We start from the raw sequence: 27040 nt of genomic DNA, 5'->3' as shown, positions 1-27040 counted from the left end.
TTAGTGTGGTAGACCTTACATCCCTGAACCAAATAAATTTGTTTGAAAATAAATTATATCAACATCAATGAAATAGCCAAATTCATTAAGTTTTATATTCTGGCATCATCAGTCCACAAAGTAGTACAGGACTACACCATATGTCCTTATTCCGAAAGCTCACAAATTAATTCACACAAAGTCTCCTTTCCTGTTCCCTTGGAACTTCATCTCCCCATGAGTCTAACTATCATTAACCAATTTCTCTGTCCAAAATTATACTAAAGAACAATCCCATCTGTTCCAACATCCCAAGTTTCCACCTCATCCTAACAAACATAACCACAACCCCTCCACCTGTGAAAGGATGATATGAAGTTGTTTAATGTATTATTGAGCCATCACACATCTTAAAATTATCCTACTGCAATAAAAAAAGAAAAGTAGTAACGAGACTAGATTTTTCTTTCAACCAAACTGCAACTTCCTACTATCGTGGAAATTTAAAGTCAAATAAATGTTATTTTGATATCTGAATGGGGCCACATAGAGGTTAACAACACACATCTACCGTAAATGAGTGCAACTCAATCAAAAGGGGGGAAAGACAACTTAGCTAGGCCAGAGGAATATTTCACAATTTGTTATCTAAACTAATTTGTGCATTTGATTTCTTCCCATAACTCGAGTGAAGTACTTACTTATGCTATGTTGAAATAGAGGTGATGGCATCTCATCCTATTACACAACAACTTTATCTCCCCTGCCCGGGAATATAGGTTATTGAAATTATAACACTTTTACAAAAGCTAATATGATACTCATTTGCAACACACTTTCCCCCCTGCCCAATTGTGGCTAATGCAAAATTAAGCTGCCCACTTTTTTTTACCCCCTCAAACCAAAACACTGCTTTAACGTGTTGCTTTTCTTTATTGTTCAGTACTAGAAATCTGAGTAAACAGAAGGAAAAATAGCTGAACTGAGTTAAAATATGCAGATGTTTAGAACAACCGTCAAAACTTCTTTTCTCTGGGGTTTCATCCTGTAATGTCGACAGGGCTAATACAGAATAAATGCTTTAAAGGTTGCAGCCATGAAAACGTTAAACCTTTTAGTGGTATTATTATAGTCTGTACTGAATGCAGAAATTACTTTTGAAGATTTGCTGCCATCTGGTGTCCACTCCAATGTCCTGTGAATTATTGCTTCCATTGGGGTGAGGGGGAGAACAGAGTGAGAAAATCTATTTAGTTTACTTTACTTTACTTTCAAAAGAACCTTATTTTCAAGGGAGCACTGAGGAGCACACCTTTGTCCAGGTCACACACACTAATGACAACTTAGACACAGCTTTAAGTCTTGAGGGAACTGTGCATACCCAAGAGCTAGAAGCTCTGGAGCCTCAATAGCAAGAGAAGTGTGAAAACCCTGAGCTTATCTGACCAAGCTCGGGTCAGCTTCTAAATATGAACCACCGCTCACGAAGTGTCCTATTATATAGTCTCTTTAAAACATTTCCCCAGCTCATATGACTGTAAGTCAGTAGTTACTGTTACGTCTGGGACTGTTTAGCTTAGAAAAAAAGGCATGTAAGGGGAGACATGATAGAAATGTACAGAATTATCCATAATGTGGAAACCGTGGATAGGGAGACATTTTTCTCCTTCTCTCATAATACAAAACCTGGGGTCATCCCATGAAGCGGATTGGTGGGAGATTCAGGACAGATGAAAGGAAGTACTTCTTCATACAAGCACATAGTTAAACTTAGGAATTCACTAATGCAAGATGTAGTGATGACCACTAAACTGGACGGCTTAAAAAGAGGTTTAGACTAATTCATGGAGGATAAGGGTATCAATGGCTAGTAGTTACGATGGCTGTTTGCTATCTTCAGTAACAGAGGCAGGATGCCCACGTACACCAGCTGCTGGGAAACATGAACAGGAGTTATTGCACTCACGTCCTGCTCGTGGGTTTCCCGTGGGCAGCTGGTTGGCCACTGTGTGAAGGGAATTCTGGACTAGGTAAACCTTTGTCTCATGCAGCATGTCTCTTCTTATGCTCTTACTAGTCACATAGGCTGGGAGAAGGGTTTCAGAGAAAATATAAAGAGACTCTGCCAAGGGTTAAAGAGTCTGCAAGCTAGCATTCTCTCTCTCCCAGAAGTCTGCCAGTTTTCCCAGACCTGTGCTCTGTGGGCTAATCCAGACACTGTATAGGTTCCTCAAAGTTTAAAAAATTAGACTTTTGCTGGTTTTAATATCCTGTATTTGGACAAATAGAAAAACACATGATTTTTTTATGCCATTTGTTTAGCTGTTTGACAAACATGCATGCTTCGACACAAGAATTTAACTCCCTAAACACTTAAGATAAAGCTACTTAGCTTGTGCCAGAAAATACTTTCAATTTCTATGAGTAATTAATAATTATGGAATTAACTTTTTATCATATCATGGTTTTCTTAAAAAAACAAAACTTCACACACACACAATCACTACTGGCCACCTTGATGCCCAGTACTGGGCAAAAGGTGGGATACAAATAAATAATAATAATAATAATAATAATAATAATAATAATACTTCAGTCTACCCCCTAAAAATATAAAACATGGTATTCCCCTGGTTGACATACAAAAAAATAATAATAATCCAAAAGTAGCAGGTAAAATTAGAAAGACTTGCTAACATTCACCCCCCCTTTTTTTTTCTTTTTCCAAAGTTGACAATTCTGTGTAGTCTAGAAACAGCCCTTGCCTATTTACAAACAAGGGAGATGTACAGCCCTATTATGTCAGAGGGAATGAAAAATAAAAAAACCACTATTGCGATGTATAACTGCCATTGAAGGTTGTCCACAAGCAATTAGCTGATTTATAGAAACGCAGACTGACCAGAGTCAGGTAATAGCTACTAACACTGGTTGGGGTGGGGTGGGGTGAATTGTCTACTTCTTATATTTCATATATTTATCATTTTTCTTTTAAAAGATACCACAAAAAGGATCTTGAACATTGTAATGTGGATTACAGTTTTGTCTACGCATCTTCCACCTGCCCCAAACTAACTATACTTTCACATCATCAATAAAATGTACATCATTAAGAATGACCTTGCCTGAGCTAAGCTTAGAGGACACTGCAACGAAAGAAAGATCTACAAAGATGTAACACACTTTTAATGAACTATGTCCCTATGCAAAAGTTACTAGGTGGTTGAAGTATTTAACACGATAATTAAGTCAAAATTTGCAAGAGGAAAAAAAATTCCTGAGTGAACAGAAGATAAAATATTTGCTTTTAAACTGGCACAGCTTGAATTCTTTTCTCAAGTGTCTCATCAGCATTTTTAGTCTTCCCAGTTTGCTTGTTTTGGAAATCCTACCATATTCTGAATGGCCATCTATTTTCTACAACAGACATATGGCAACTGTTTAACATTTCATGCCCTGACTGAGCAACCTCCTATTTGCTTGTTATTTTTAAAACAATATCATTGGAACAGTTGGATACAGCCTCCGTAGTATTTCAAGTCCTTAATCAATGCAACATTCCAGCTGTAACTCCAAATCTTTTGTTCCTTCCCACACACATACTTTCTCTACAAAATTTAATTTCCCTTTAACCTATTCATATCTAACCCATTATTCAGACATCCAGGTGTCAATACCTTGCACTATACATGCTCTAGCAGTGTCAGAACCAGACTTTGTTACCACCACCCCAGGCATGGCATTGCCACTAGGGGGCAGGCCCCTCCAAGCATGGTTTTGCCAATCCACCACCACCAATACCAACAAAATTCCAGCCCCCAGACCCCTCAAACAACTTTTCCCCTCCCCATCCTGCCACTGCTACTGTGTCTGAGGCCACCTAACATGGCAGGTGGCTGCTGTGGTTTGGATCAGAGCGCTATTTCTGCTTCCATTCGAAAGTGCTTCTCCCATTCACACCACAGAAAACTTGGTGTGTGTGTGTGTGTGTGTATGTGAGAGAGAGAGAGGGGGTGGGAGGCAAGTGGTTGTGCTGGAGGCACTGATGCTTCTGAACAGGAATGGAAGCAGCACTCAGCTCCTGATGTCAACTGGACATCAGCCAGACATTACATTTGGGGTAATCTAACATGGTGGGCATTTGTTGTGGATGGCAGCCAAGTACGCCTTCAGCTCCTATTCAAAAGTGCTGTCGACTCAGGGAAACTTGTCTGTGGGGTCGAAAGAGACAGGGATGTGCCCTTCTAAATCCTGAGCAATTTGCCATCTGCATGACCATGCCAATCCCTGACACCAAGCCTAAGACTAAGTAACATAATCAATTCCTGCAGTCTTTCATTTTATGACATGTGTGAACTATTATTTTCAGTGTATCCTTTCTCTGGAATATTCCCTTTAAACTTCTACCCACAGTAAATGCTTTTCCCATAGGGACCTTTCTGCTGTGGAACCCGTCTAGGAACTCACTATTACCTTGTGCCAACTGAGATTATGTGGTCTTTCAGAAAGCCTGTCTACTCTTACAGAATATATATATATATATATATATATATATATATATATATATATATTTACCCCAGATAAGCTTCTTTACGTTTAAAAAGACATGCTTTAAACCTCATGGTTTGAAAATGCTTGTGAACAGTCATCACAGGGAGTTACTCAATTTCTGGAGCTGATTTCATCACAAAAAGAAAAAAAAGACAAACATTTCAAGTAAAAGCTATGGAAGCACACAGAGTTCTGATGATCATACCTTGGCTGAATAAGCCAAGATACGAACAAGCCTTTGGGAGGTGCATGCAGCCACTTAGCTCCTCCCTTTGTGATGGGAACAAATCAACCAGTAAGTCTTAACCAGTTTCAGAGCAAGCCAGGACATGAAGCCAATTTCAAACCATGATATAATATCCCAGCTTGTTCTAAAGTTATTAACCATAGTTTCCATTTCAGATGAAATGGAAACTATAGTTAATGGAAGACTTACTGGTTTGTTTGCTTGCTTGTTTCCTTTCTTGTGTGGAGGGTCTGAGTGAAGAGCCAAAAGTCATGTTCATATCTTGACTTATTATATACTGTTATAGATCAGCAGAGCCTTACTGTGAGCAGAAAACCCTTCCAGATGCACAAGTGAGGGTCTCTGATTTCCTTTCCCACTGAATATCACATTTTGGAGGCTGCCCCAAAACTCAGGAGCAGCTTCTTGAGATGTACAGGAAACTGCTGTGAGAAAGGGATGGATGAAAAGCCCCATTCTAGGAGCGGAACTCCTCCTGCATTTTATACGATACAAGCCCCTGTTTACATATCTCAACTGAACTCAGAACATAAACAATAGAATATTAATTGCCGCGCACATCACTTCTGTTTTCTCAAACAGGGTTACATATAAAGCAGAAAAGTTTATCAAAATTTTCTATGTTGATTCCAAAGTCCTTTTCCTCAGATTATTGCAAAAGCTGGTTAAGCAAGAAAGGAAGATATTTATACGAAGATGTGAACTGAAAGAGATAAATGACTGAGCTACAATCAAAAGAAACGAAAGACTTTTGTAATTGGCCTGACTTACCATTGATTTTCTGTAATCAACCAAGTACTGATCTTTCCTGGCTTGTCATGTCAGCAGGAAAAGCCATGTCCAGTGTTCCAGAGTACATAAAAAATGATGGTTTCATGGCCCTGTCAGTGCTTCACACTTTTGCCTTTCAGCATTTTCAGTTACACCAGCTAAGATGCATTGCTATTTTCACTAACATAAGTTTATTAGAAATCATTAACACACTTCAACATTGACCCTCAGTTGTCGGAACCTGGCACGGCTCCTGACCATCAAAGATTAATTTTATGCTTACGGTGCACTAGATCTTTTAAAGCATAATTAAACTTTTACCAAAATGAAATTGCAGTTTGGGATAGCTGAAGAAAAATTAGTCTTCTCTAACTTTTCTTCTGCAAAGCTTTTCCTGCTACGAAACTAGACTCTCTCCTATGGGCAATATCCAAAGCAGGGCAAGTCAGCACATGCTTGCCCAATTTCAAAATGAGAAGTAAACACAAAGCCAGAGTCCAGCAGAACTGTCCCTCTTTTCTGTTTACCTTGCTATTCTTGCCTCTAAAAATACATTTCCCTGAAAGATGGGGAAAGGATGGAAGTGGTTATAAATGGGCAATACAACTCGGAGAACAATGGGTAAAATGTAACGTTGGGTGCGTAGATGGCAAGCACGGGCAACAGATCTTTCCCTTCCCTCTGCAGTAACCTCTGAATAGCCTCTCCAGGGGATTGCGGAGGGGGACCTACGGAACATTGTGAAGTATGACTTCCAGGGCTATAGTGGGAGAGGGGAATCACTGAAGTTGGGAACATAGTGCGAGTGGTGCAAAAACCTGCCACTCAACTCCAGGCAATTCCTCCCCGCCCACTGCAGCCCGGAAGACACATTTCGCTAAGTTCTGTAGGTTCCCCCTACAGATGCTGTAGGACAGAGGTGCACAACCTTTTCAGTGCTGAGGGCCATATGTGATACTGACTTCGGTATTAGGGGCCATACATGCCTTCATGCACACACACATATCAGCGATCCTGATTCAGATCACTCTTTCCCTGCTGCTAACAGGAAAGAGCTATCTGTATGGGGATTACTGGGAGAGGATGCAGAGAGCCTTCACTTCTCCCCCCCCCCCCCACCCTCAAACAATCCTGACACTGAAGGCTCTTCATTCTCTCCTCCAGAGTTCCTCATATAGATGGTTCTTTCCTCAATGGAAAGAGTGGTCTGTATCACTGGTAGTAAGAGGAAATCACAGGGGTTGGGGGTTTATGGCAAAGAGTCAGGACTCTCGAGGACCACAGCTAAGTCCATAGGGGCCCCCCTCATGCACAGAATGTGCACCCGTACTGTTGGGTATGTGCACCTGAGATAATTTTAGTAATCCAATAAATAATTCAATCTTCATTGGGACAGATTTCAGTCCCAATTTCTATTTGTTTGCCAGGGTATGACAATATGGAAAGCAACCCTGCAAACCTCATGAGCCATGGATGATCTCTCTGAAAATATTATTCTGACAATTATGGATGTAGAGACTTTTAGTTACCAACATCACACAAAGACATCAAGAATGTTATCTCTACTGACAGCTGCTGAGTTTTGCCAATTTGTTCTCGCCCACAAGTGTTTCAGATTTGTGAACATGTATCTATAAGACAATAGTACCTGCTATGGATACCTGCTATGCCACAACATGCCAGTGTATTATTGCCAATTTAGAGAGCAATTTTCAGTGGGCAGGGTGATGTGATGTGCTCTATTCCCTGCCACTTCCAAAGCCCTGTCAGTTCACAAACCAGCTAGACAAGTTTTGTAATTTATCCTCCCACTGAAACCAAGGGAGCAAGAATTAGGTGCCCAATCCTGGAGCCACCCGGGAGAATGGAAGGGCTTTAGATCCAGTGGATTCAAAGCCACCTCTGTTCCACCCCAAGAATGCCCTGTTAAATGTAGACCTTCAAGGCTTTCTGCATGGGGACATTCTGGTGGGGACATGCCTCTCTGATGATGAAAGTCCTTTCTACCAGCAGAGGAGCTTGTCGACCCAATCTTGACCCCCTCAGTTTCTACCTGAGACACACCAGTCACAGTTTCTCAAAGCCTAGAATAGTGGTGGGGAGCCTGATGACTCCCATCATCCTTAAGCATTGATCAAGCTAGCCTGCATGATGTGTGAGCAGTGTCACAACAAAATCTCCAGAAACTAGTTAGTGAAACGGCTATAGTTTATAGATCTGAATATAAACAGTATTGGATTTTCCTCCTTTTTCATTCATATTGGTTTCCAAAGGCTTGTATGCTATGCCAAGCTGCTTACGAAAACGTACCTCTGCATTCAAGTTGTCTGCAAGGCTTTCGAGAAACTGGCTCTCAATTGGGTTCTGCTGAGTAAGCAGAGTCAGGTAATGGCTGAGTTTGTCATGCGTTGTAATAATGACGCCTTCTCCAAATTTGTCAAACTGAGGCCGCCCAGCTCGACCAAATATCTGCATGACATCTAAAATTCCAAGGTCAACAAAGGCGCCTCTTTTTGCAGCATAGATCTGTGTTCCCTGGTTGACGAAAAGTTAATAAAAATTAACATAAACACACATGACTATAATCCAGATGAGCCAGAGACCAAAATTAGGCAAATACGGCAGGATTTCAAAAGTGTACTTAAACTAATCCTTTCATAATCTGTGATATATTTAAATCTTTACTATCCAACTAGACTCCCAAAGGAGAAAGTCAGTTTAACAATCCCCGAACCACCCAACAATTGCTAGATAATTAGCAGCATATCTTTCGCCCCCCCACTCTTGCTTTTGCAAACAATAGTAAAAAAAATCCTCTTATATTACACTTCATAGATTTTTAATGGCCTTTATAGAGAGAGAACACGCTCTTACCTTAATAATAACAGCATGAGCTGGAAGATTGACACCCCAAGCTAACGTAGCTGTACAGACCAAGACTTTTATGTATCCACGAGAAAATAAATTCTCCACCAAAGTTCTGTCTTGCCGCAGCATTCCTGCATGATGAATACTGAATCCATCTGGAAACATTTCACGTAATTGTTTGTTTCTGGATCTTTGTACCTTTTCAAGGATAAGACGGGGGAGTATAAAATTAGCAGAATATTCACCCTAAAATTCAATAACCCTACCGCATATATAACTGACACACACTTCAACAATATAGGAAATCAAAAGTGTTTCTAACCACATTAGCGTTTTGTCACTGATCTTACTCAAAACTGATCTCATAATTCAAACTGATAACTCTGTAGCTATGCAAGATCCTGAAGAATACAGGCCACAAAGGCTGAGACCGCCTGTTCTCCTTGACCTAAGTCATCAGGTAACTTCTTCTCTGCTTTTGCAGGTCATTCAGTCTGGAACTTATCCAAACCACATCTTCATCTGTGTTGCTTCCTTCCTCATGATTCTATATAAAAACTGCTTTCTAATCCAAAATACAGTCACAAACCTTTGAATAAAGGATGACCTTAAAGAAAAAGCATACAAAAGAAAACCCCTAACAGGTTTTGCAAGCTGGTAAATTTGGTGAGATGATGATGATTGGACTTTTAAACTGCCCTTCATCCAAAGATATCAAAGATATAAAAAAGGTCATATAATCCTAAAGCAGAACAACAATAAAAAACACCCCCCGAAAATGAAGCAATTTAAAATGCAATAAAATGTAAAAGGACAAACTATACAGCTGAACTTCCCCAAAAGATATCAAAGTCGGCACCAGTGATACCTCTATGTGGAGGGAGTTCTAAAAATGGGACACTGTAACAGAGAAGGTTCTCTCTCTTGTTAGTACACAGTGGTGGAAAGTACTTTTAAGTGGAGCCTCCTCAGCACAGGCAGGCTGGTATAGGGAGAGCCAAGCCATTTAGGGCTTATTTATTTATTGCATTCATATCCTGCCTTTTTTCCTTCAAGGAACTCAAGGTGACATACATGATCCTCCTCCTCTCCACTTTTATCCTCATAACAACAACCCTATGAGGTGGATGGGGCTCAGAGTCTGTGACTGGCCCAAAGTCATTCAGTGAGCTTCCATGGCTGAGTGGGGACTAGAACCCGGCTCTCCTGAGTCCAAGTCCAACACCACCCTAACCACTACACAAGGTTTCCCAAGCCCTCAGGCAAGCACACACTCTGGCAAACTGACATGGGACAAATCAGTGAGACTTCTTTATTGCAGGAAATCCCATGGCAAAAGCTTAATGGTTACATACTTCAGAAATCATATAGCTGATGGTCACTAGCTAGAGGCTCCAAGAAATTCCACATCAGTCAAAAGCTAATCACTACTACCGTGATGAGATTCCCATCGATGTTGTTTCCATCTCCATGGTTCTAAACACAAGACAAAGTCAATCCATACATGGGTTCCAAATCTGGACAAGGGAGAGGAATGATTCCTGACAAGATTCCTCAGGCGCTCAAAGAGCAAATTCTTGAAAGGCTTGACAAACCACCCAAAGAGAGCTAGTCCAACCTTGGATCATACATTGGTAACTCCATGCAACATGGTCAAGGCCTAAACAAGATCCAGGGAAGGGTAAACCCACACATGCAAGGAGTTCCATGCAACTGCTTTTGCATGGGCAACTCCTCGTCGCATGAGTCTAGGCAGAGGGAAGTCTAAGAGTTGTAAATCAAACCCAAACTGCCAGTATACTGAGCTGACAACAAATAAAGACACACAGTCCACAGCAAACGAGAGGTCAAGTCTATGAAAAGCCTCACAGTACTTTTCATGGCAAGTCCTTAGCAATCCAAAGTTCCAATTAGGAGGGATCATGTGCAGAGTGCCTCCAGACTCTCATACGACGATGGATCCAAACCTGTAGGGGTTTGGGACATTGCAGACAAGATGTTCCTAGTAAAGGCTCCTCACCTTTGCATCTTCTTAAAATGGGAAGCGTACGCTTCCTCCGGACTACTTGACAGACAAGGGGTTTCGGCCTTCCAGAAATGCCCCTGTCCAAACAGGGCGGCATTGCTCAGACCACCAGGGTGACCGTCAATCTAAGTGACTCTTCTGCAAACTTCTCCTCCCAACTCTGTCAGGTTCTCACAGGCAGCTTCCCGGCCAAGGCCAGGGCAAGCAGATGACTGTGGGGTGTAGGGTAACTCCCCATCCCTGCTCTGAGAACAATGACAGAGATCAACTCACACAGATCCTGACATTCCACAGACTGAATAGGCCCAAAGCCTTTCAGATTCCTTCCAGTTAAATCTTAGCTAAAAACTACAAGGCTCCATTGCAGTGCTGAAACCTTTCCCTGGCACACTGGCTCTCAGAGGTCAAAATATGAATTGAGCAAGGAAGCAACCAGGCAACCAATGCAGCTCCCTGAGAAGTGGTGAAATGTGATTCCATCTGGCAGTATCTGTTAAAAATCTAGCAGCTGAACTGAGTTGAAACTTCCAAGTCATCTTCAAGGGCAGCCCCACGTACAACACATTACAGTAAATGACCTGGGAAGTTATCACAGCATGATATGAAAAGGAGTCACAGTCATCTTCATGGCCATTGTTTGTTTGAAGGCCAGAGGAAACATAGCAGCAAGCCTTGGATTTCTTCTGTTATGGAAAAGCCCTTTTTGATCAACTTTTGATACAATGCCCTCTATTAATACAGCTGGGGGGTGAAGTATGTTCATTGTATGTTCAACTGGAATGTATTTGATTAAAATAATTTAAAGTATGGCTTGAATGAAATCGGAACAGGACATCCTTCACATTCAGTTACCCCTTTAAGTCTTCTAAATAAAAAAGCTACTTATTTCAGTGAGGTATGTCTTGGAACAGGGGAGTGGACATAAAGATAATGTACCAAGGAAGAAATATAATGTTAGCAAGCCAAAAACTGCATTCTATTCAAATACTGAAGAAATGCCAGGTACCAAATGATGAAGAATTGATCTATTACTACGACACTAAATTCCCTCATTTTCTGAGATTATGGGAAAGAGAGAAAGTCCACTTTCCAGAACAAACATTTTTTGTCTCCAGATTGCAAAGGCACACCAGAAAGGGATCTGTGCTGAAGATCATAAAAATCCAAATTGTATGTTCAATTTATAGCCTGGTCTGAAATTGAAATTTCAATGGCTACTGCTCTCTTGGGATTTCTATTGAGAAAATGTAAAGACTGTGAAATTTGATATTGTTTGAACAGGGGGAAAACTAAAACAAAAACCATCCCAAAATCCCCCCTCCCCAAATACACACATCAACAAAATACATACTGAGAAAATTGAATGGAGCCCCAACTGACTTATTTCAGAGATCTTTCTAAGAAAAGTGGCCCTGCATCCATTTGAACCATGTCACCAATGCATATTTGGCATTCCACTACCTTGATTTAATGTTGTTCATAGTACAGTAATCTTAATAGGCTGTCAATACTGTTGCGCCTAATCTTTAGGGCTAAATCACAATTATAGACATTTCTGATTATATTTGTTCAACCTTGTGCAAACAAGGAGGTCATAAATAATTACTATAATGAAAATCCTATACATAGCATTGACAACTAGAAGTTCCAGTGCTAAAGCTTGTCGTATGAAGAACGATATCCCACATCTATTTATTTATTTATTTATTTATTACATTTCTATACCGCCCAATAGCCGGAGCTCTCTGGGCGATTCTACCCCCTGAGTGGCCAACTCAAATATCTTTCCAGGCCATACACATTTCAGGCAGAAAGAAGAGGAAAAGTAAAGGGTTTGATATACTGAACTAGAGCACTGGGTGCAAAGCTTCAGGCCTGGAGTCCCAATCCAGCCCTCCCAGGAGTTTCTAGATGGCTTCTTATCCTTTCTCCCAGCAACATATCGTTTGGTGGCTTCCCAGCTTCGGGGCAGTTTTTTCAAAAAGGTGGAAATGCCTACCCTAAGGCTTAGTAAGAGCTTTAAACTAAAACATGCTGATATTTTGGGTTCCACCCAATAGTGGAATGCAGCTTCCACGAACATTCCTGAAGTGGAATTCATTTCTTGGGCTAAGAGAGGTTCAATTCCCCTGAATTAGAGCTTAAGAGTGGCACGGGGCTCCTTGCCTTCCTGCATGCACATACACAACACTATCTCCCTCCTCCCGCTGCTTCAACATCCATTCCCGACAGGCACAAAGGATGAAGTCATTCCAGGCAAGAGCAAATCACATCCCAATGCTTCTGAGCTACCCAGAAGCATAAAGAAAGTGCAATGCCAGTTCTAAGTAATAATTTCACACATCTGTATGTGACATATTTATATCTGAATTGACATTTAATGCCAGACAAACCTTCAAAGCAGCTCACATCAAAAGTGAAACACATAACAGCATCCTCATACATAAATCAGTAATTTAAATAAACATACAATTTCTTAAAGTTAGTACACTGGCATTTCCCCTTCTCTTGCTCGAAACAAGAGGAAAAGGCTGAAGATTACAAAAGTAAGGAAATGAAGGGAAGATCAAGGATAGAAAGAGCTATGTTCTAAACCTCACAAAATAGTGTCCTCTGCTAGTGTCAATACTAAAAAATGTAAATGCTAAAAAATGTTACTCCACAAACCATTTTCCGTTTTCAACAAATGTTTAGCACTTCCTTTGCTATGCATAATGCATTCTCCTACAAGTGGTGCAACGTATACCTAAGCAAATAAGCAATCTCTACTGTATTGGAGTATGTAGAGAGTCAGACAGTAACAAGACTATAATCTACTAATACTATTATTCCATTTTACAAACTGAGCTAGGCTGGCAGGAACTTTTCATCCTTTCACAGGGCAAATATAAATGATCAGAAGTGGCTCACGTGATGGAGTTCACTGTCTGTAACTTTTTTTCTTTTTTAAGGTCTAAAGCAACTGAGAGAAGCACTGGTTCACGGAGGACATTTATCTTGCATTCTAAAAGCAGTGGTGCTGTGCAAGGCTACTGGATAGGTGAAGGTAAGCCAGTCAGTCGATAAATCAGGAAGTACTGCATAGTTTGGTTTGCCATATCAATATAGCGGATCATAAATACCCAGCTGGCCTACAGCCATCAAAGCTCTGGCAAAGATGAAGCGGGAGGGGGGATGTTCTTTTCAAAAGGTTCAACTAAGAAAAAGAAATAGGTTCTTTGGGATAATTGGTGAGATAATTTCAGGAATGAGGCCCATCTCTAAACGCAAAGAGAGAAAAACAGGTTGGAATAAAAATCAAAGACAAAGCAAAGAATTCCTCGATAAAGATGTGATGCTAAGCAGTCGGGCATTACTTGGTATAAAGTTATACATACATATTTCATTAACGTTATCCTTCTAGAACTTCTCTGAAAAAGAAATATTGTATATACTGTTGTAAGGTTATTACCTCAGAAATACTTTGCAACAGCAAAGAACAGTAATGTTTCCTGCCCCTACATCACACCACTGTTTTATGTGTGTAACACATTGTATGCCCTCTGGGCACCATCTAGTACTATATGAAATACTGACTTGCCCCCTCTTTTTCTGAAACAGCAGTAGCATTGTAAAGTAGTTATGTTTAGTATTCACATTAAAGTTATATGTTTTCACAAAACATCTTTCATACAGTCTTGCAGGCTGAAAACAAATCACCTTCTTAATGATATAGTTCTCCTCAAACAGTACATGAGAGAGATTCATTTTACTATTGACACTTTTCCTCCAAATATCTAGTTCCTATAACTCTTTGGGAATTAAAAAAAAATGTAATCCCAGATTCAGAGGATGTGGTCATATAAAAAACAGAACTCATACATCAAAGGGCAGCAATAGAAGCTATTTGATTTCAGAACACAGTGAGCTGGTTTTGACTATCATTTCCCAGCCTATTAAGCTAAGATATATACAAAGCCTTTTGCTTGCACATGGAACCTTTTTGCTCCTCCATTTATGTGAATGATGTGAATTCACATAATGTGAATTATGTGAAAAGGAAGCCTTTAATTAACCACAGTTTCCCATTTTGTTTGAACCAAGAAACTATGGCTATCAGTTCTGGAACAACCCAGGATATTTTAACCTACTTCAAACTGTGATTTAAGATCTTGGGTTGTTCTGGGGTTGTTCTGAAGCTGGTAACTATCATTTTCCAGCTCAGATGAACTGGGAAACACTGACCTGGTTCACACGTAGCGACAATGCATGGTTTAAACAAGCCATGGGTTGTCGTGCACAAGTGGAGAGAGCAACCATGCTTTCTCTTGAAACCCACCACTTCTGCTTTTACTCAACAACCCAAGAGCTGCTCCTTTGTAGGCTGTTGAGCATGATGTCCAAACCCAAAGCAGTGGATTGTTTAGGGACAACATAGCAGCTTTTTATACTGTATTTTGTATTTGTGTTTTTAGATTGTTGGTTGTTTTATTATATTCTTCATGGTTTTAATTTTTGTGAACCGCCCAGAGAGCTTCAGCTATTGGGCGGTATAAAAATGTAATAAATAAATAAATAAAAATAAAATAACACATTTTATTAAAAGCAGAAGTGACTGCCATGTTCCAGGTAGTGCACTCATTCTCTCACGTTTATCTGGGACAGCCCATGGTTTGTACAGGGCCTATAGTTTATTAGACACTTCCTGAAGGGGCTGCATAATCTGAGATATAATCACCAAGATGCAACCAGGATAATAGTTTGGGGTAGCCTAAATCCAAATAGGTCATATCAGGGGTCCCCAACCTTTTCAGACCAGTGGGCACATTTGGGAATTTGAGAAAGTGCTGTGGGCGCCACCAGAAAATGGCTGCTATGGTAGTTGTGGCTAATTACATAATGGCTGCTATGGGGGCCTGGCTAGTCAAAAGTGAACTAAACAGGTGGTGTGGGGGGAGGGAAATAGTGAGGCTAGAGGCTGGGAGAGGAAAGGAGTATAGAGGAGAAAAAATGCAATGCTAGAAGCTAGAAGGGGAAAGAAAGAAGTCTGTCCCAAGATAGTCCAAGGCTTAAAACAATTTTCATTGAAAGGCGAAGGGAGTGGAGAGCTTTGTGAACACTGTTGGAGATCCCTGTGGGCACCATGCCACCCTTGGGTGCTGTGTTGGCGACCTCTGCTTTATATGAACTGAATGCACTAAATAAAGGAGTCTCAAGGGAGTGGACCTCACAAAAAGCAAGCAAAATTCTTGTTTTATTATAACTTGCAAAGCAAAATGTGGATCTTTACTGAGGAGGTGATTACAAGTCCCTGCTCTCCATAGTGTGACAGAAATGCAAGTCCCTTCATTTTTGGCCCTTTTCTATAAAATATGAATCACTTCCCATTCTGGACCTTGAGCTATTTTTTGACTTTCAATCTCAAATTGCTTGCATATAAAATGGGATTAAAATAACCTACCCACAAAGTTGCAGTAGGGGGAAATGAAGTTTGTAAACAGCCTTTTTAATAACAAGTGCTACATAAATGATAAACATAAACCAATTAAGTGGCTTCCTATCACACTGGCAAGCTAGTCTTACATAAGACGTGGGCATGCAACTCTTATGGTGCAGACCTACTTATGTTTAATTGGAAGTCTCACTGTGTTCAATACAGCTTATGCCCTAGTAAGTGTGTTTAAGTTTGCAAAATGTACTGTCTTCATATCTACTTTGTTCTTTGCTAGAAACAGCACTGAACACTTCATACATCCAACAAGGTGTTCGTTAAATTGTTTTTATAAATATTCAGCCAACTAAGGCAACTAACAGTGTCAAAGTATACAGCTGGTACCAAATGTACTTTCATTAGACATCTAGAATGTGTTTTACAAGTTTAAGCAACAAAGGTAACATTAATAACATGTACATATTTATCCTGATGATATACATAATTATCTAGTTGTTTTACAACATCAATTCACATTTAATAGGAAAGTAAGAAGTTATAGATTACCTCCAGGAAGGTATTGTGTTATTTGTGCACCTGTTATCATTTAGCAGATTTCTACAGGTAAAAACATAGTGGCGCAATTAAGCCAAGATACTGTAAACCTTTTGCCTGCACATGCAGCAACTTTGCTCTTCCCTTAGCATGAGCTGCAATTAAACCAGGAAGTCTCTAATTAATTCCCATTTTGTCTGTGCTGGGAAACTATGCTTACAAGCTGCAAGCCAAGCCAGGATTTTAAGTCAGTGTGGAGTAGTAGTGAGAGTGTCAGATTTGGACTAGGGAGACCTGGTTTCAAATTCTCACTCAGCTACAAAACTCACTTGGTGACCAATCACTATCTCTCAGCCTAACCTATCTCATAGGGTTATTGTGATGATACATTGCAGAGGAAAGGAACTATGTATGCTGCCTTAAGCACCTCAGGTAGAATACAAAGGATTAAGTGGTTAAACCAGCTTCAGACTGTCGCTTAAAATCCTGGTTTGTTCCAAATCTGGTAACCACAGCTTCCCAGTTCAGATGAAATGGGGAGTTAAAATTAATTAGAGACGTTCTGGTTTAATCAAAGCTCATGCTAAGGGAGGAGTAAAGAGACTGCATGCGCAGGCAAAAGGCTCAAGCCAAGTTTGAACACAGGAAGTATCTGCAGATAAAATTACCCTTCTCAAAATAATTCCATTACTCACATTTTTCCCTTAAAGTGAGAATAAGGAAAAAGTAACTTGCATAGCACCATGAGCAGAAAATACTTAACAAAACATAACAAAAATATAATTAAGGTTCTCATATGATAAATATAAGATACTCCGAAACAGCAGCAACCTGTCTTATATAGTGAAAAACAGTGAAAAAGAAAAGTGCAATAACAAAAAAGCCACAAGGTGGCTCTCAACACTCAACATTAAATGTGTGTGTGTGTGTGTGTGTGTGTGTGTTCACACACATTTTACAATGCTACATTAAAATGCTTCTATTCTTAAGTTAATTTTCTCTTCAAAAGTGACTAACAATTGAACTAAAATGCTGGCATAGGGTACGTACAGCAAAAGTACACAAGAGACAGTCTTTTTCCTTTCTTCCTCAGCTTTGCATTCACACTCAGCTCAGACTCACAACAATAGAAAAGTAGCAAGAGAATAACAATAAATTAGCAAACTTTTATAAACTTGCACATAGATCATTCATAGACTGCTTCTTTCCATCTTGACAAAAGATGACATCAGAGAGTCCTAAGTACTGAGGACAAGGCAGGTAAATTCAGTGCTGCAGCAGGTTTTTGGGATGCTTAATACATTTATTGTGGGAAATGGGAACCTATCACTAGAATCTCAGGTCAAGCATCCTAACCCAGAGAATTTAAATCCTAGTACAGAAACAAACAAGTTCCTAAAATAAGATACAAACTACTAGGCATGCAAGTACTGAATGCAGAATACAGGCTCTCCAACTAGCGGTTGGTAATATGGCTCCTGCACTAGACCCAGTTGTCTAAGGTGGGGTAGTCTTAGCTACCCTACCCTACCAAAACATTTGCCACTGTGAAGTGCTTGATATGAAGCTATGAGCTATGAAGTCTAAAGTGCTTGCAGAATATTTATAAGCTCTTAGCCTGAGAATAATAGGACCTATGGTACTGCCAAACACCAGTTTGGTAAGACAGGAGCTTGGAAAATGGGTTACTCAAACCAAGAGTGGATGACTCTCCTTCCACTCCCTGCTCTAGCAGTCTGGGATTATCGTAGATTTAGAGAGCAGAGTTGCAGTCAAATAAATGATGTAAACCCCAAAATTATTGGCCTAATTTAGACTGAGATTGTGTCATCTAATTTGCCTCGTCATAATAATAGATACCCACCAACGGTAATATATCTCCATCAAGTTCTGACAGCAAGGGCTTGAAGAAAATCAGGCTAGGGACTGCCCTTAGTTATGAAATGCTCTCCTGTTCAATGCTGCCTTCCCAAAGTCCAAGCCAGAGAAACTTCCAGAAGCATTGGGAGACCTATCTGTTTGGGCCGGCCTTTGATTCTCAGGATTAAGTAAAAAAAGGATGGGCAAATTTCAATAAGCTTCTTTAAATTAATTGTTGCTCAGTTTTGTTTTTATTTCATTTAGTTTGTTTTTATTATCTTCTCTAAAACTTCAGGATTGAACATAGATCTAGTAAATAAATAGATTTCTGCTGTTCTTGTGAGCCATATCCAACACTGCTGCTCAGCCTCTACTGATCTGCACCCTTCCAGAAACAAGTATTTCCACTCATTTCAGATTGCTTCAGAAAGCAGTAGATTGCCATTGCACTAGTGGTAAGTTCTGCTAGTGCTGGGGCAGTATTGGATCCTACTCTCTGATTCCCTAGACTGGGATCACTCCATATTCAAAGGAAACAAAACAGAAGGGAGACATGAAGTTGAATTAAAACAAACTTTACACAAGTATTAAAGGAACCAATCTGACATATCGATAAAATAATCACTCAGTTTAAGAATTTCAGGATTACAGTTCTAGTTATATTGAAGGAAGGCATTCAGGCTTGCTAATCTACAATTCGTTGTTGGGTGTCCAAGTGTGGATGTCATGGATGTCCAGGCCCAGATGACGTGAGTGTATGTTGTTTGCTGAAAGCAGAAATGAGGAGTGCACCAGAGGCAGTGCACTGACTTGCTCCCACTCACTCACTCCCCCCAATTTGTGGGTTAAATAATTCACGAATTGGTGTTAGGTGCGAACCGGGTCTTGTTCATGCACTGGTTATTTCACGGTTGGACTACTGCAACCTTCTTCTCTCTGGCCTTCCTTCTTCTCACATCAGTCCGTTGGTTTCTGTTCACCACTCTGCCGCAAAGATCATCTTCTTGGCTCGCCGCTCCGACCATGTTACTCCGCTTCTGAAATCTCTTCATTGGCTTCCAATTCACTTCAGAATCCAATATAAACTTCTCCTGTTAACCTTCAAAGCTTTTCACGGTCTAGCTCCTTCCTATCTCTCCTCTCTCATCTCACACTATTGCCCCGCTCGTGCTCTTCGCTCCTCTGATGCCATGTTTCTCGCCTGCCCAAGGGCCTCTACTTCCCTTGCTCGGCTTCGTCCATTTTCTTCTGCTGCCCCTTACGCCTGGAACGCTCTTCCAGAACATTTGAGAACTACAAGTTCAACCGCAGCTTTTAAAGCTCAACTAAAAACTTTTCTTTTTCCTAAAGCTTTTAAAACTTGATGTTGTGCAGACTTCTACTGTTACTTTCTACTGTTAGTTTTTACCCTACCCTGTGCCTGCTTACCCTACCCTGTACCTGTTTGCATTCTCTTTCCCTCCTTATTGTTTTACTATGATTTTATTAGATTGTAAGCCTATGCGGCAGGGTCTTGCTATTTACTGTTTTACTCTGTACAGCACCATGTACATTGATGGTGCTATATAAATAAATAAATAAATAAATAAATAATAATAATAATAATAATAATAATAATATGTTATGTTCAGTTTTAACTATTGATGTGGCTTGCCTGCATTCTCTTTTGTAGAGGTAGAAAGTACGGCTCAAATAGCAGAGTTAGTATACAAGGGTCCCAAAAGATTGCATAAGTTTGTAGGTGGTTCCTGCTACAAAGCAACTGAGAACCACTGTCTTAGAAAATAGTTGTCATATTGAGTAGCTCAAGAAAGGGACATAACTACAACTTAAAAGGATTGTGGAAATTTTGATTTAGGAGCAACTTAATCACATTGCAGTAATAAAACGGATTCTGCCCAATTTTTCTGTTCTAGATTTAACAGCTATTCAAAACCGTCTAGGCAATGAAACGACTGCTATGAACATATCATCATCTACTTTAGCAGGAGAGTCTGGTCATATGTGCAGCTGATATCTTTCAGCCCTTTCTAAGTATTACATTTTTAATTTGGATGGGACATAGAAAGTTCTATGGGTGTTGCTAAAAGACAAACAACTGAGCAGAAGACCAGCTGGTTTGTGTTGTGAAAATGAAAATATGAACTGAGTGTGCAACTCTGCAATCTTATCTCTGCTGCAACAAGCTAATATAGCAATTGGGGTGGGTGGGAGGAGACACACATAAAGCAGATACCGAAGTGTTTCAGAAAACAAAATTCCTTTTTTCCTCATGCTGGGAAAGATGACATTGAGAAAAGAGTCTCTTTCACTTCAACAGCTTCCATTCCACATAGAATAACATTTTGACAAAATAGAGAGCTAGTGGATTTTTAAGAGCCTCACAGAAGACAACCTGCCCTTTCAATTTTGACATAAAACTTCTCATAGGAATTAATAGACATCTGTAAGTAATTAAGAATTACTCTATGGAATTTATTCTTGACTAAAGCTTTCAGGCATTATGGATGATGTCAATCACATTCAGAAACATGAAGAAATGCGTAAGAGTTGACAGAGAAGGATGACCCCCCACCCTTCCCAGCTAAAGTTCTAGAAAGAACTGGAAATACTGTCCTGCAGTAAAAAAACAAGCGTAAGCATCTAATCAAAGATGAAGGCCTGTCTCAGACATGATGCTAAGCCATGGTGAGTTGACCTATATTCTTCGGGTTTGCTGTTGAATGAACTCTGTAGTATCCTGCAGCAATAGCATTGCAATAGGTTATAAATGAATAAAAATAGAGCTTCCATTATCTTCTTACTAAATACACTGTGCGCCTCTACACCTTGAAGGTAATCTCTATTAATTTTCATTACATTACTTGTTATTGTGTGTCTTTATCCTACTTCTCCATTATCCTTACTAATTTGCTATTTTCACAGCTCACAGGATTTTACCTATAAAGCCAAAAGGTAGAGATTTCCAATAACTGTTCAAAGTTATCCAGGAACAACTTTTGTGACCTTGGATATTCTCATTTATAAGATGGCCACAATGGGATATTTCTTCCATCTCTAAACACCATTCCACTGACAAATTATCTTCTATAACTAGGGAAAGGTATTACCAGAATACAGGGGGGAATAGGATTTGGTGTGCTCAAGGTGTCTTGGACTACAACTCCCATGGGCCCCAGCCAGCATGGTTAATGGTAAGGGATTGTGGGGTCACAGTAGGTTGATACCCCTGCTATATGTCATTCTCCTATGTTAAAGATGACTTCCTTTTCATAAATTACTAGTTCCCAATTTTCAAAAAGTAATATTGATCTACAGTTTTGTATGACCTGCTTAGTAAGACACAGTCATTAACTTTTCTTTTCCTGAAATTGTATCACTAGATTTCTCAGTAAGGATAGGTAATGCTTATAATTTTAAAGCTCAACTAAAAATTTTTCTTTTTCCTAAAGCTTTTAAAACTTGATGTTGTGCGGACTTTATACTGTTAGTTTTACCCTACCGTGTGCCTGCTTACCCTACCCTGTGTCTGTTGGCATTCTCTTCCCCTCCTTATTGTTTTACTATGATTTTATTAGATTGTAAGCCTATGCGGCAGGGCCTTGCTATTTACTGTTTTACTCTGTGCAGCACCATGTACATTGATGGTGCTATATAAATAAATAAATAATAATAATAATAATACTCTCATACGGAACAATAAAAAAATAAGAATGAAGCATATAAATAATCTTGATGAAGGCAGAAAGTGAAAGGTTTGATAAAAATAAGTATACATTTATTTCTGTTGTGCCTATATATACAGCAGCCTACTGAGACTGAACATTTAATACCCCAAAATCAGATAGGGAAAAAAAACAGAAACAGCTGCTAAAAGCAGTAAGTACTGAACTTTTAATCAAGATTATATCTGAACCAACTTGCTGATGTACTGTGCTGTGCATAGGTTTTGTTATAATAAATGTTTTGCATAAGTGAGCCACAATTTTGATAGGAACTACAAATTACTTATTCCTGCGAACATCAATAGAAGAAAACATCCCTTTTGTTTGTGTGTCTCACAGGGCAGTGAAATAGCTCCATTAATTATCACTAATGAGAAACCAACCTATGGGTTTGAGTAGTCAACTTGTCACTTCTGGAAAATATTATTAATGGTTTAGTAATGTGTAGATGTTTCTTAACAGATGGGTTTTAATTGGCATAACATGCTATGAAGTACCAGCAAAAACAAAAGAGTGAAAACACTCAAATTCATTGCTGGATCAGAAGATAACACATTTTCTGCTTTCACAAGATAACTATAGGTGAACTTGGCATTCACAGTTGGAGCCAGGGAGAAATAAAGATGTCAACAATAAGATCTGGCTGAATAAACAGGCAAGAAACTTTATTAGCTATGCTTACAGTTGGTTTGGCAAATGAAGGCAGGGCTTGACCAGCTGACAAATTTGGGAAGAAGAATGGTGGCAAACCGAAGGCGTAATGTCCTGATGCCATTCTGTTTTTCATGGGGTCCAGCTGCTTCTCATCCCTGTTTCTGGTCTGGTTTATGGTGGCCAAAGCTCACAGAGCCTCTTAAGAGACCCCCACCCTACCCAAATAGGTTATTATGAGAAACCTAGAGCTATTCATCCCAAAGGCTGACCCCTGCCTAATGAAAAATCCTGTTGTGCCTGCAAAACTCAACAAAAAGCAGTATCTGCCAACAGATATGAGGAAAACAGATGAAACCACAATGAGGAATAGAAATCAATGCCAATCTGGAACTATAACAAAAACAAACCCTTCTTTTCTAAGCACTGTACAAGGTATTTAAAGATGACAGTCCATCCCCACAGTAACATAATCTAAAACACACAATAAAAAAGGAAAAAGTAATGGTGAGGGAAGAGAAAGGTACTGTTGCACCTGGCTCCTGCTTGTGTACCCCTGGTCAACAGCTGGTTAGCCACTGTGTGAACAGAATCCTGGACTAGATGGACCCTTGGTCTGATCCAGCAGAGCTTTTCTTATGTTCTTATGTAGGAAATCAAGCACTGGGCAGCAGCTCTTACTCTGGTCGATAGATGGGTCTTCTTCCTGCCATAAACATCTTCCTGACATGCAGTGGCCAGTGTGAACCTGCATTCAGGTCTGCAATCCCAAGGCAAGACAGTTGGAGGAGTGTGTTCTGTCTGACAGAGCGGGAGGATCCGTGCAGCTGCTCAATATGAATATGAATGTGTAATATTACTAGATCACATTTCTAGCACCCCAAGCAAATATGACAAAATGAGAGTATAACCAAAAGCACCACTTGATATTGTTTTCATGATGTGCGAACTGTGGCAGTGGGTGCACCTCATATAACTGCTCCAGAAAGAAGACATGTGTCACTAAGGAAAGCCTTTTAAGGAGAGCCTTCTAAAGTCAGCATCACCTCCTGAAAACCAGAAAAATGGTGGCATGGGAACCAGGTTGGGGACACCTTGCATATAGCCAAAGTCTATTGATGTGACCAGAGTGGGCAGGAGGGGCACATGCTACAGCAGCTACCACACAACAAGGAAGCAGCCTTAAGGGTTGCTCCTCACAATACCTTTTGTACGGAGCAGCAAATACACAAGTCAAAATACATAAGGGGAGCCATGCTGGATCAGACCAAGGGTCCATCTAGTCCAGCACTCTGTTCACACAGTGGCGAACCAGCTGTCGACATATCTTGACTTACACAAATGAAAATGAGCATATCAATTTTGAGTGGCATATGTGTGTTTAAATTCCTGCCTTTCTCAGGAAAACTAATTTGCAGCCGAAATAATTAAGAACAGATGATAACATTAGTGCCTGTGGAATTTTACCCTTAAGATGAATCAGTATTTCCAAATATGGAACTCACTTTTTGATCTCTTTAAAAAAAATGAAAACCTGCGGTGGCAAGTAATACAAACAGAACGATACTGCATATAAATGGATCTTGTTTTGGTAGGGAAACAATATCTATTAGCCATACAAGTCACTTACTTGTTTTTCTGATTGTCCATAATCAGGACCTTGGGATGGCAAAAAGTAGCAAATATGTCCATTATTTTTAGCTTTTTCACGAAGAGCCATAGCAGTCCGGACAGTAGCATTTCGAGCATGAACAAACACCATCACCTTGAAATTAAAGAAGATAAATATCTGTTTATTATTATTATTATTATTTATTTATATAGCACCATCAGTGTTTAATCACAGCAAGTGGTTTAATATTATTCATTTCACTGTTAACTGTTTGTAGTTAAACATATGTCATTGTTTATTCCACAGCCAATGCACACATAACTTATTTAAAAGTAAATAAAGAAATCTACACACTTAAAAATTCTTTACACTGTACAAATTGCTTTCAGAGAAGTAACACAGGTCCAACTTATGAGGTGATAAACCCGGGCCTTGACTGGACCACTTCATACTGCATAGGAGTATGTGTATGATGGAATGCTCCTGGTGGGAGGGGAGAGAATTCCCACACAGAGAAAACCAGCATGTCAGAGAGAATTAAGGATTTGATTTTGTTTTGTAAAGGGGATCAGTCAATCATGCGATTCCCCACTTGCAGTCAGCAGTGGTACAACAGAAGAGAAGTAGGTTTACAACCTAAATCTACATCTCAATAATTTAAACGCAGAACTGAGATTAGTAGCCGATGCAAAATAGGTACAAAACATTCACCCCAAAAAGTAAAACTAAAACACACTGAATACTCTGGAATAGTTTTGAAATCATATAAACACACTGGCGATAATCATGGCTTCAAAAACACATCTTGGGATGGTTTTGGCAGCAATCCCATAGACAACTACCTTATGGGTCTTACTTCTGAGTAGACATACTTAGGGCTGTGCTGTTAAGAGTACAAATCTCTGTTTGATAAAACTACTGGGACTTTGTTACACAGTGCAATAAAGGACATTTGAATGATGAACTATTTGCTTTTCTGGCTGAAATTATATGGATTTTGAAACTTCCTTATCTGTATCCACAGGTCTCCTTCCAGCACATAGCATTCAGGCATATGTTGCCCTTACAATGAAAGTACAATACAGCCATCCTGGCTAATAGGCTGATCCTCTCTTAGTTCATCTGGTCTGCTTTTAAAACCATCTAAGCCAGTGGCCATCACAATATCTTATGGTAGCAAATGCCGTAAGTTAATTAGGCATGATGTGAGGAGTTACTCTCCTTCATCTGTCTTGAACCTACTGCCTATCCATTTCACTAGGTGAGCCAGAGTTTAAGCATTGTGAGACAGGAGGAAAATGTATTTTTATCAACTTGTTTCACACAATGTATAATTTGATAAACCCGTTATGCTCCCTCTTAGTTGTCTTTTTTGTATACTAAAGCCACTGGGAGCTCCAGTGCCTCTCCAGACTTGGATTTGGAGGAGGGGACTGTGATGTTCAGCTGCCTTAATATGCATTAAATGTAAATATATGCAAAGTTATTGGTTATATTAGGCATAAGGTTCCAGGAAGTAAGCCTCAATGTATTTACGATTTGTGTTCACAGATTGGGTTTGTAAGGGCTGTGTGTGAATGCCTGAGTGCTGATTGGATAGTGGCGGGGGAGTGGTTGGATTGGCTGTGTGAGAGGGGGAGGAGCTGGAGAAATGTAGCTCTCTATATATACAGTCTAAGCTGACAGTAAGAGTGGGTGTGGGTTATGATTCTGTGAAATAAGGGTAGAAGTGGGGTAGAGAGAGTGAAGGAGTGAAGTGCCCAGAGTGTGAACCGCCCAGAGAGCTCCAGCTATTGGGTGGTATAGAAATGTAATAAATAAATAAATAAATAAATAAATAAATAAATAAATAAGGAATGTGTATATGGTTCTGTGAGAACAGAGATATATGAGAGAAGTGGATGATTTTATGAGACTAAAGATAGCTGAGCATATACAGTAGTATCCTATAGTGGAACCCTCTAAGAAAGAACTGACAGAAACCAATACGCTTAGAACCTTGTAACTATACACATTGCAACTGAGGAAACTATTAAGCTTGTTCACGCACTTACTTATGTTAATAAATTCTAATTACTTTCAAAGAACTGGTGTGGTCTGTGGAGAAGTGACTGAGGAGAGAACAGTTAATGGTGGCAGTGGAATGGGAAACTGAGGGGTAGGTTGCTGGGCTGTGGAGCCTAAAGAATAAAGGCGAGACAGGAGCAGCAGCAGTAAGCCTAAACCTTCACACACGTCATCAGTACAAGGGGGATTGAAGTGGTCCTGAGATCTAGTGGCTTGGATAGTCCTGTCAGGTAGCTTGTGGGCATCTCAGATGAAGGCAAGACGTCACAGGAGAGGCAGTACATTACAGGGGCCTCTCTCCAATGGCAGCAAGGAAATCAATTTATGCTTGCAGAATTCACATTTCATTTACTATTACTTCATAAATACAATTTAACATAAAAAGTGAGACCACGGAACTCCCAAAATATCTCCTTTCCTTGCAGTCTATTGGATGAGCACATAAAACTAAACTCTACAGACCTAAGAGGGTTAACTTAGCCTGTCCTAACTATGTCAAGAGAATTTTTTATTTCAGTGGCTAACCAATATGCATTACATTATGCAAATAAGTTGGGAAAAGTAATTTGGAATAGAGAAAAGTGGTTCCACAGCTACAAGCTGTGTAATTAGATCTGTACTCTGAAGTTCAAAGCTAGCTCTGGTGTCTCAAGAGCTGAGAGCTTGTGTAGCTTTTCGCACAAAAACTAAGCCTTTAAATGACAAAATATGCAAGCAA

General features: G+C 39.8%; 1 protein-coding gene across 1 annotated transcript in view; it reads right to left on the bottom strand.

Annotated features, from left to right (window-relative positions):
* Positions 1–27040, bottom strand: part of ASCC3 (activating signal cointegrator 1 complex subunit 3) — a 255779-nt gene that overhangs the window by 102783 nt on the left and 125956 nt on the right. The window contains exons 14-16 of the mRNA XM_063124851.1: positions 24274–24408; positions 8423–8614; positions 7859–8083 (exon numbers count right to left, since the gene is read on the bottom strand). Coding sequence (XP_062980921.1) covers positions 7859–8083; positions 8423–8614; positions 24274–24408 — 552 coding nt within the window. The remainder of the gene's footprint in view (positions 1–7858; positions 8084–8422; positions 8615–24273; positions 24409–27040) is intronic.

Source organism: Elgaria multicarinata, chromosome 4 (genome assembly GCF_023053635.1).
Source record: "Elgaria multicarinata webbii isolate HBS135686 ecotype San Diego chromosome 4, rElgMul1.1.pri, whole genome shotgun sequence".
Taxonomy (NCBI): Eukaryota; Metazoa; Chordata; class Lepidosauria; order Squamata; family Anguidae; genus Elgaria; species Elgaria multicarinata.
Note: the sequence above shows the minus strand (reverse complement) of the source record. Positions and strands in the feature narration are given on the sequence as shown.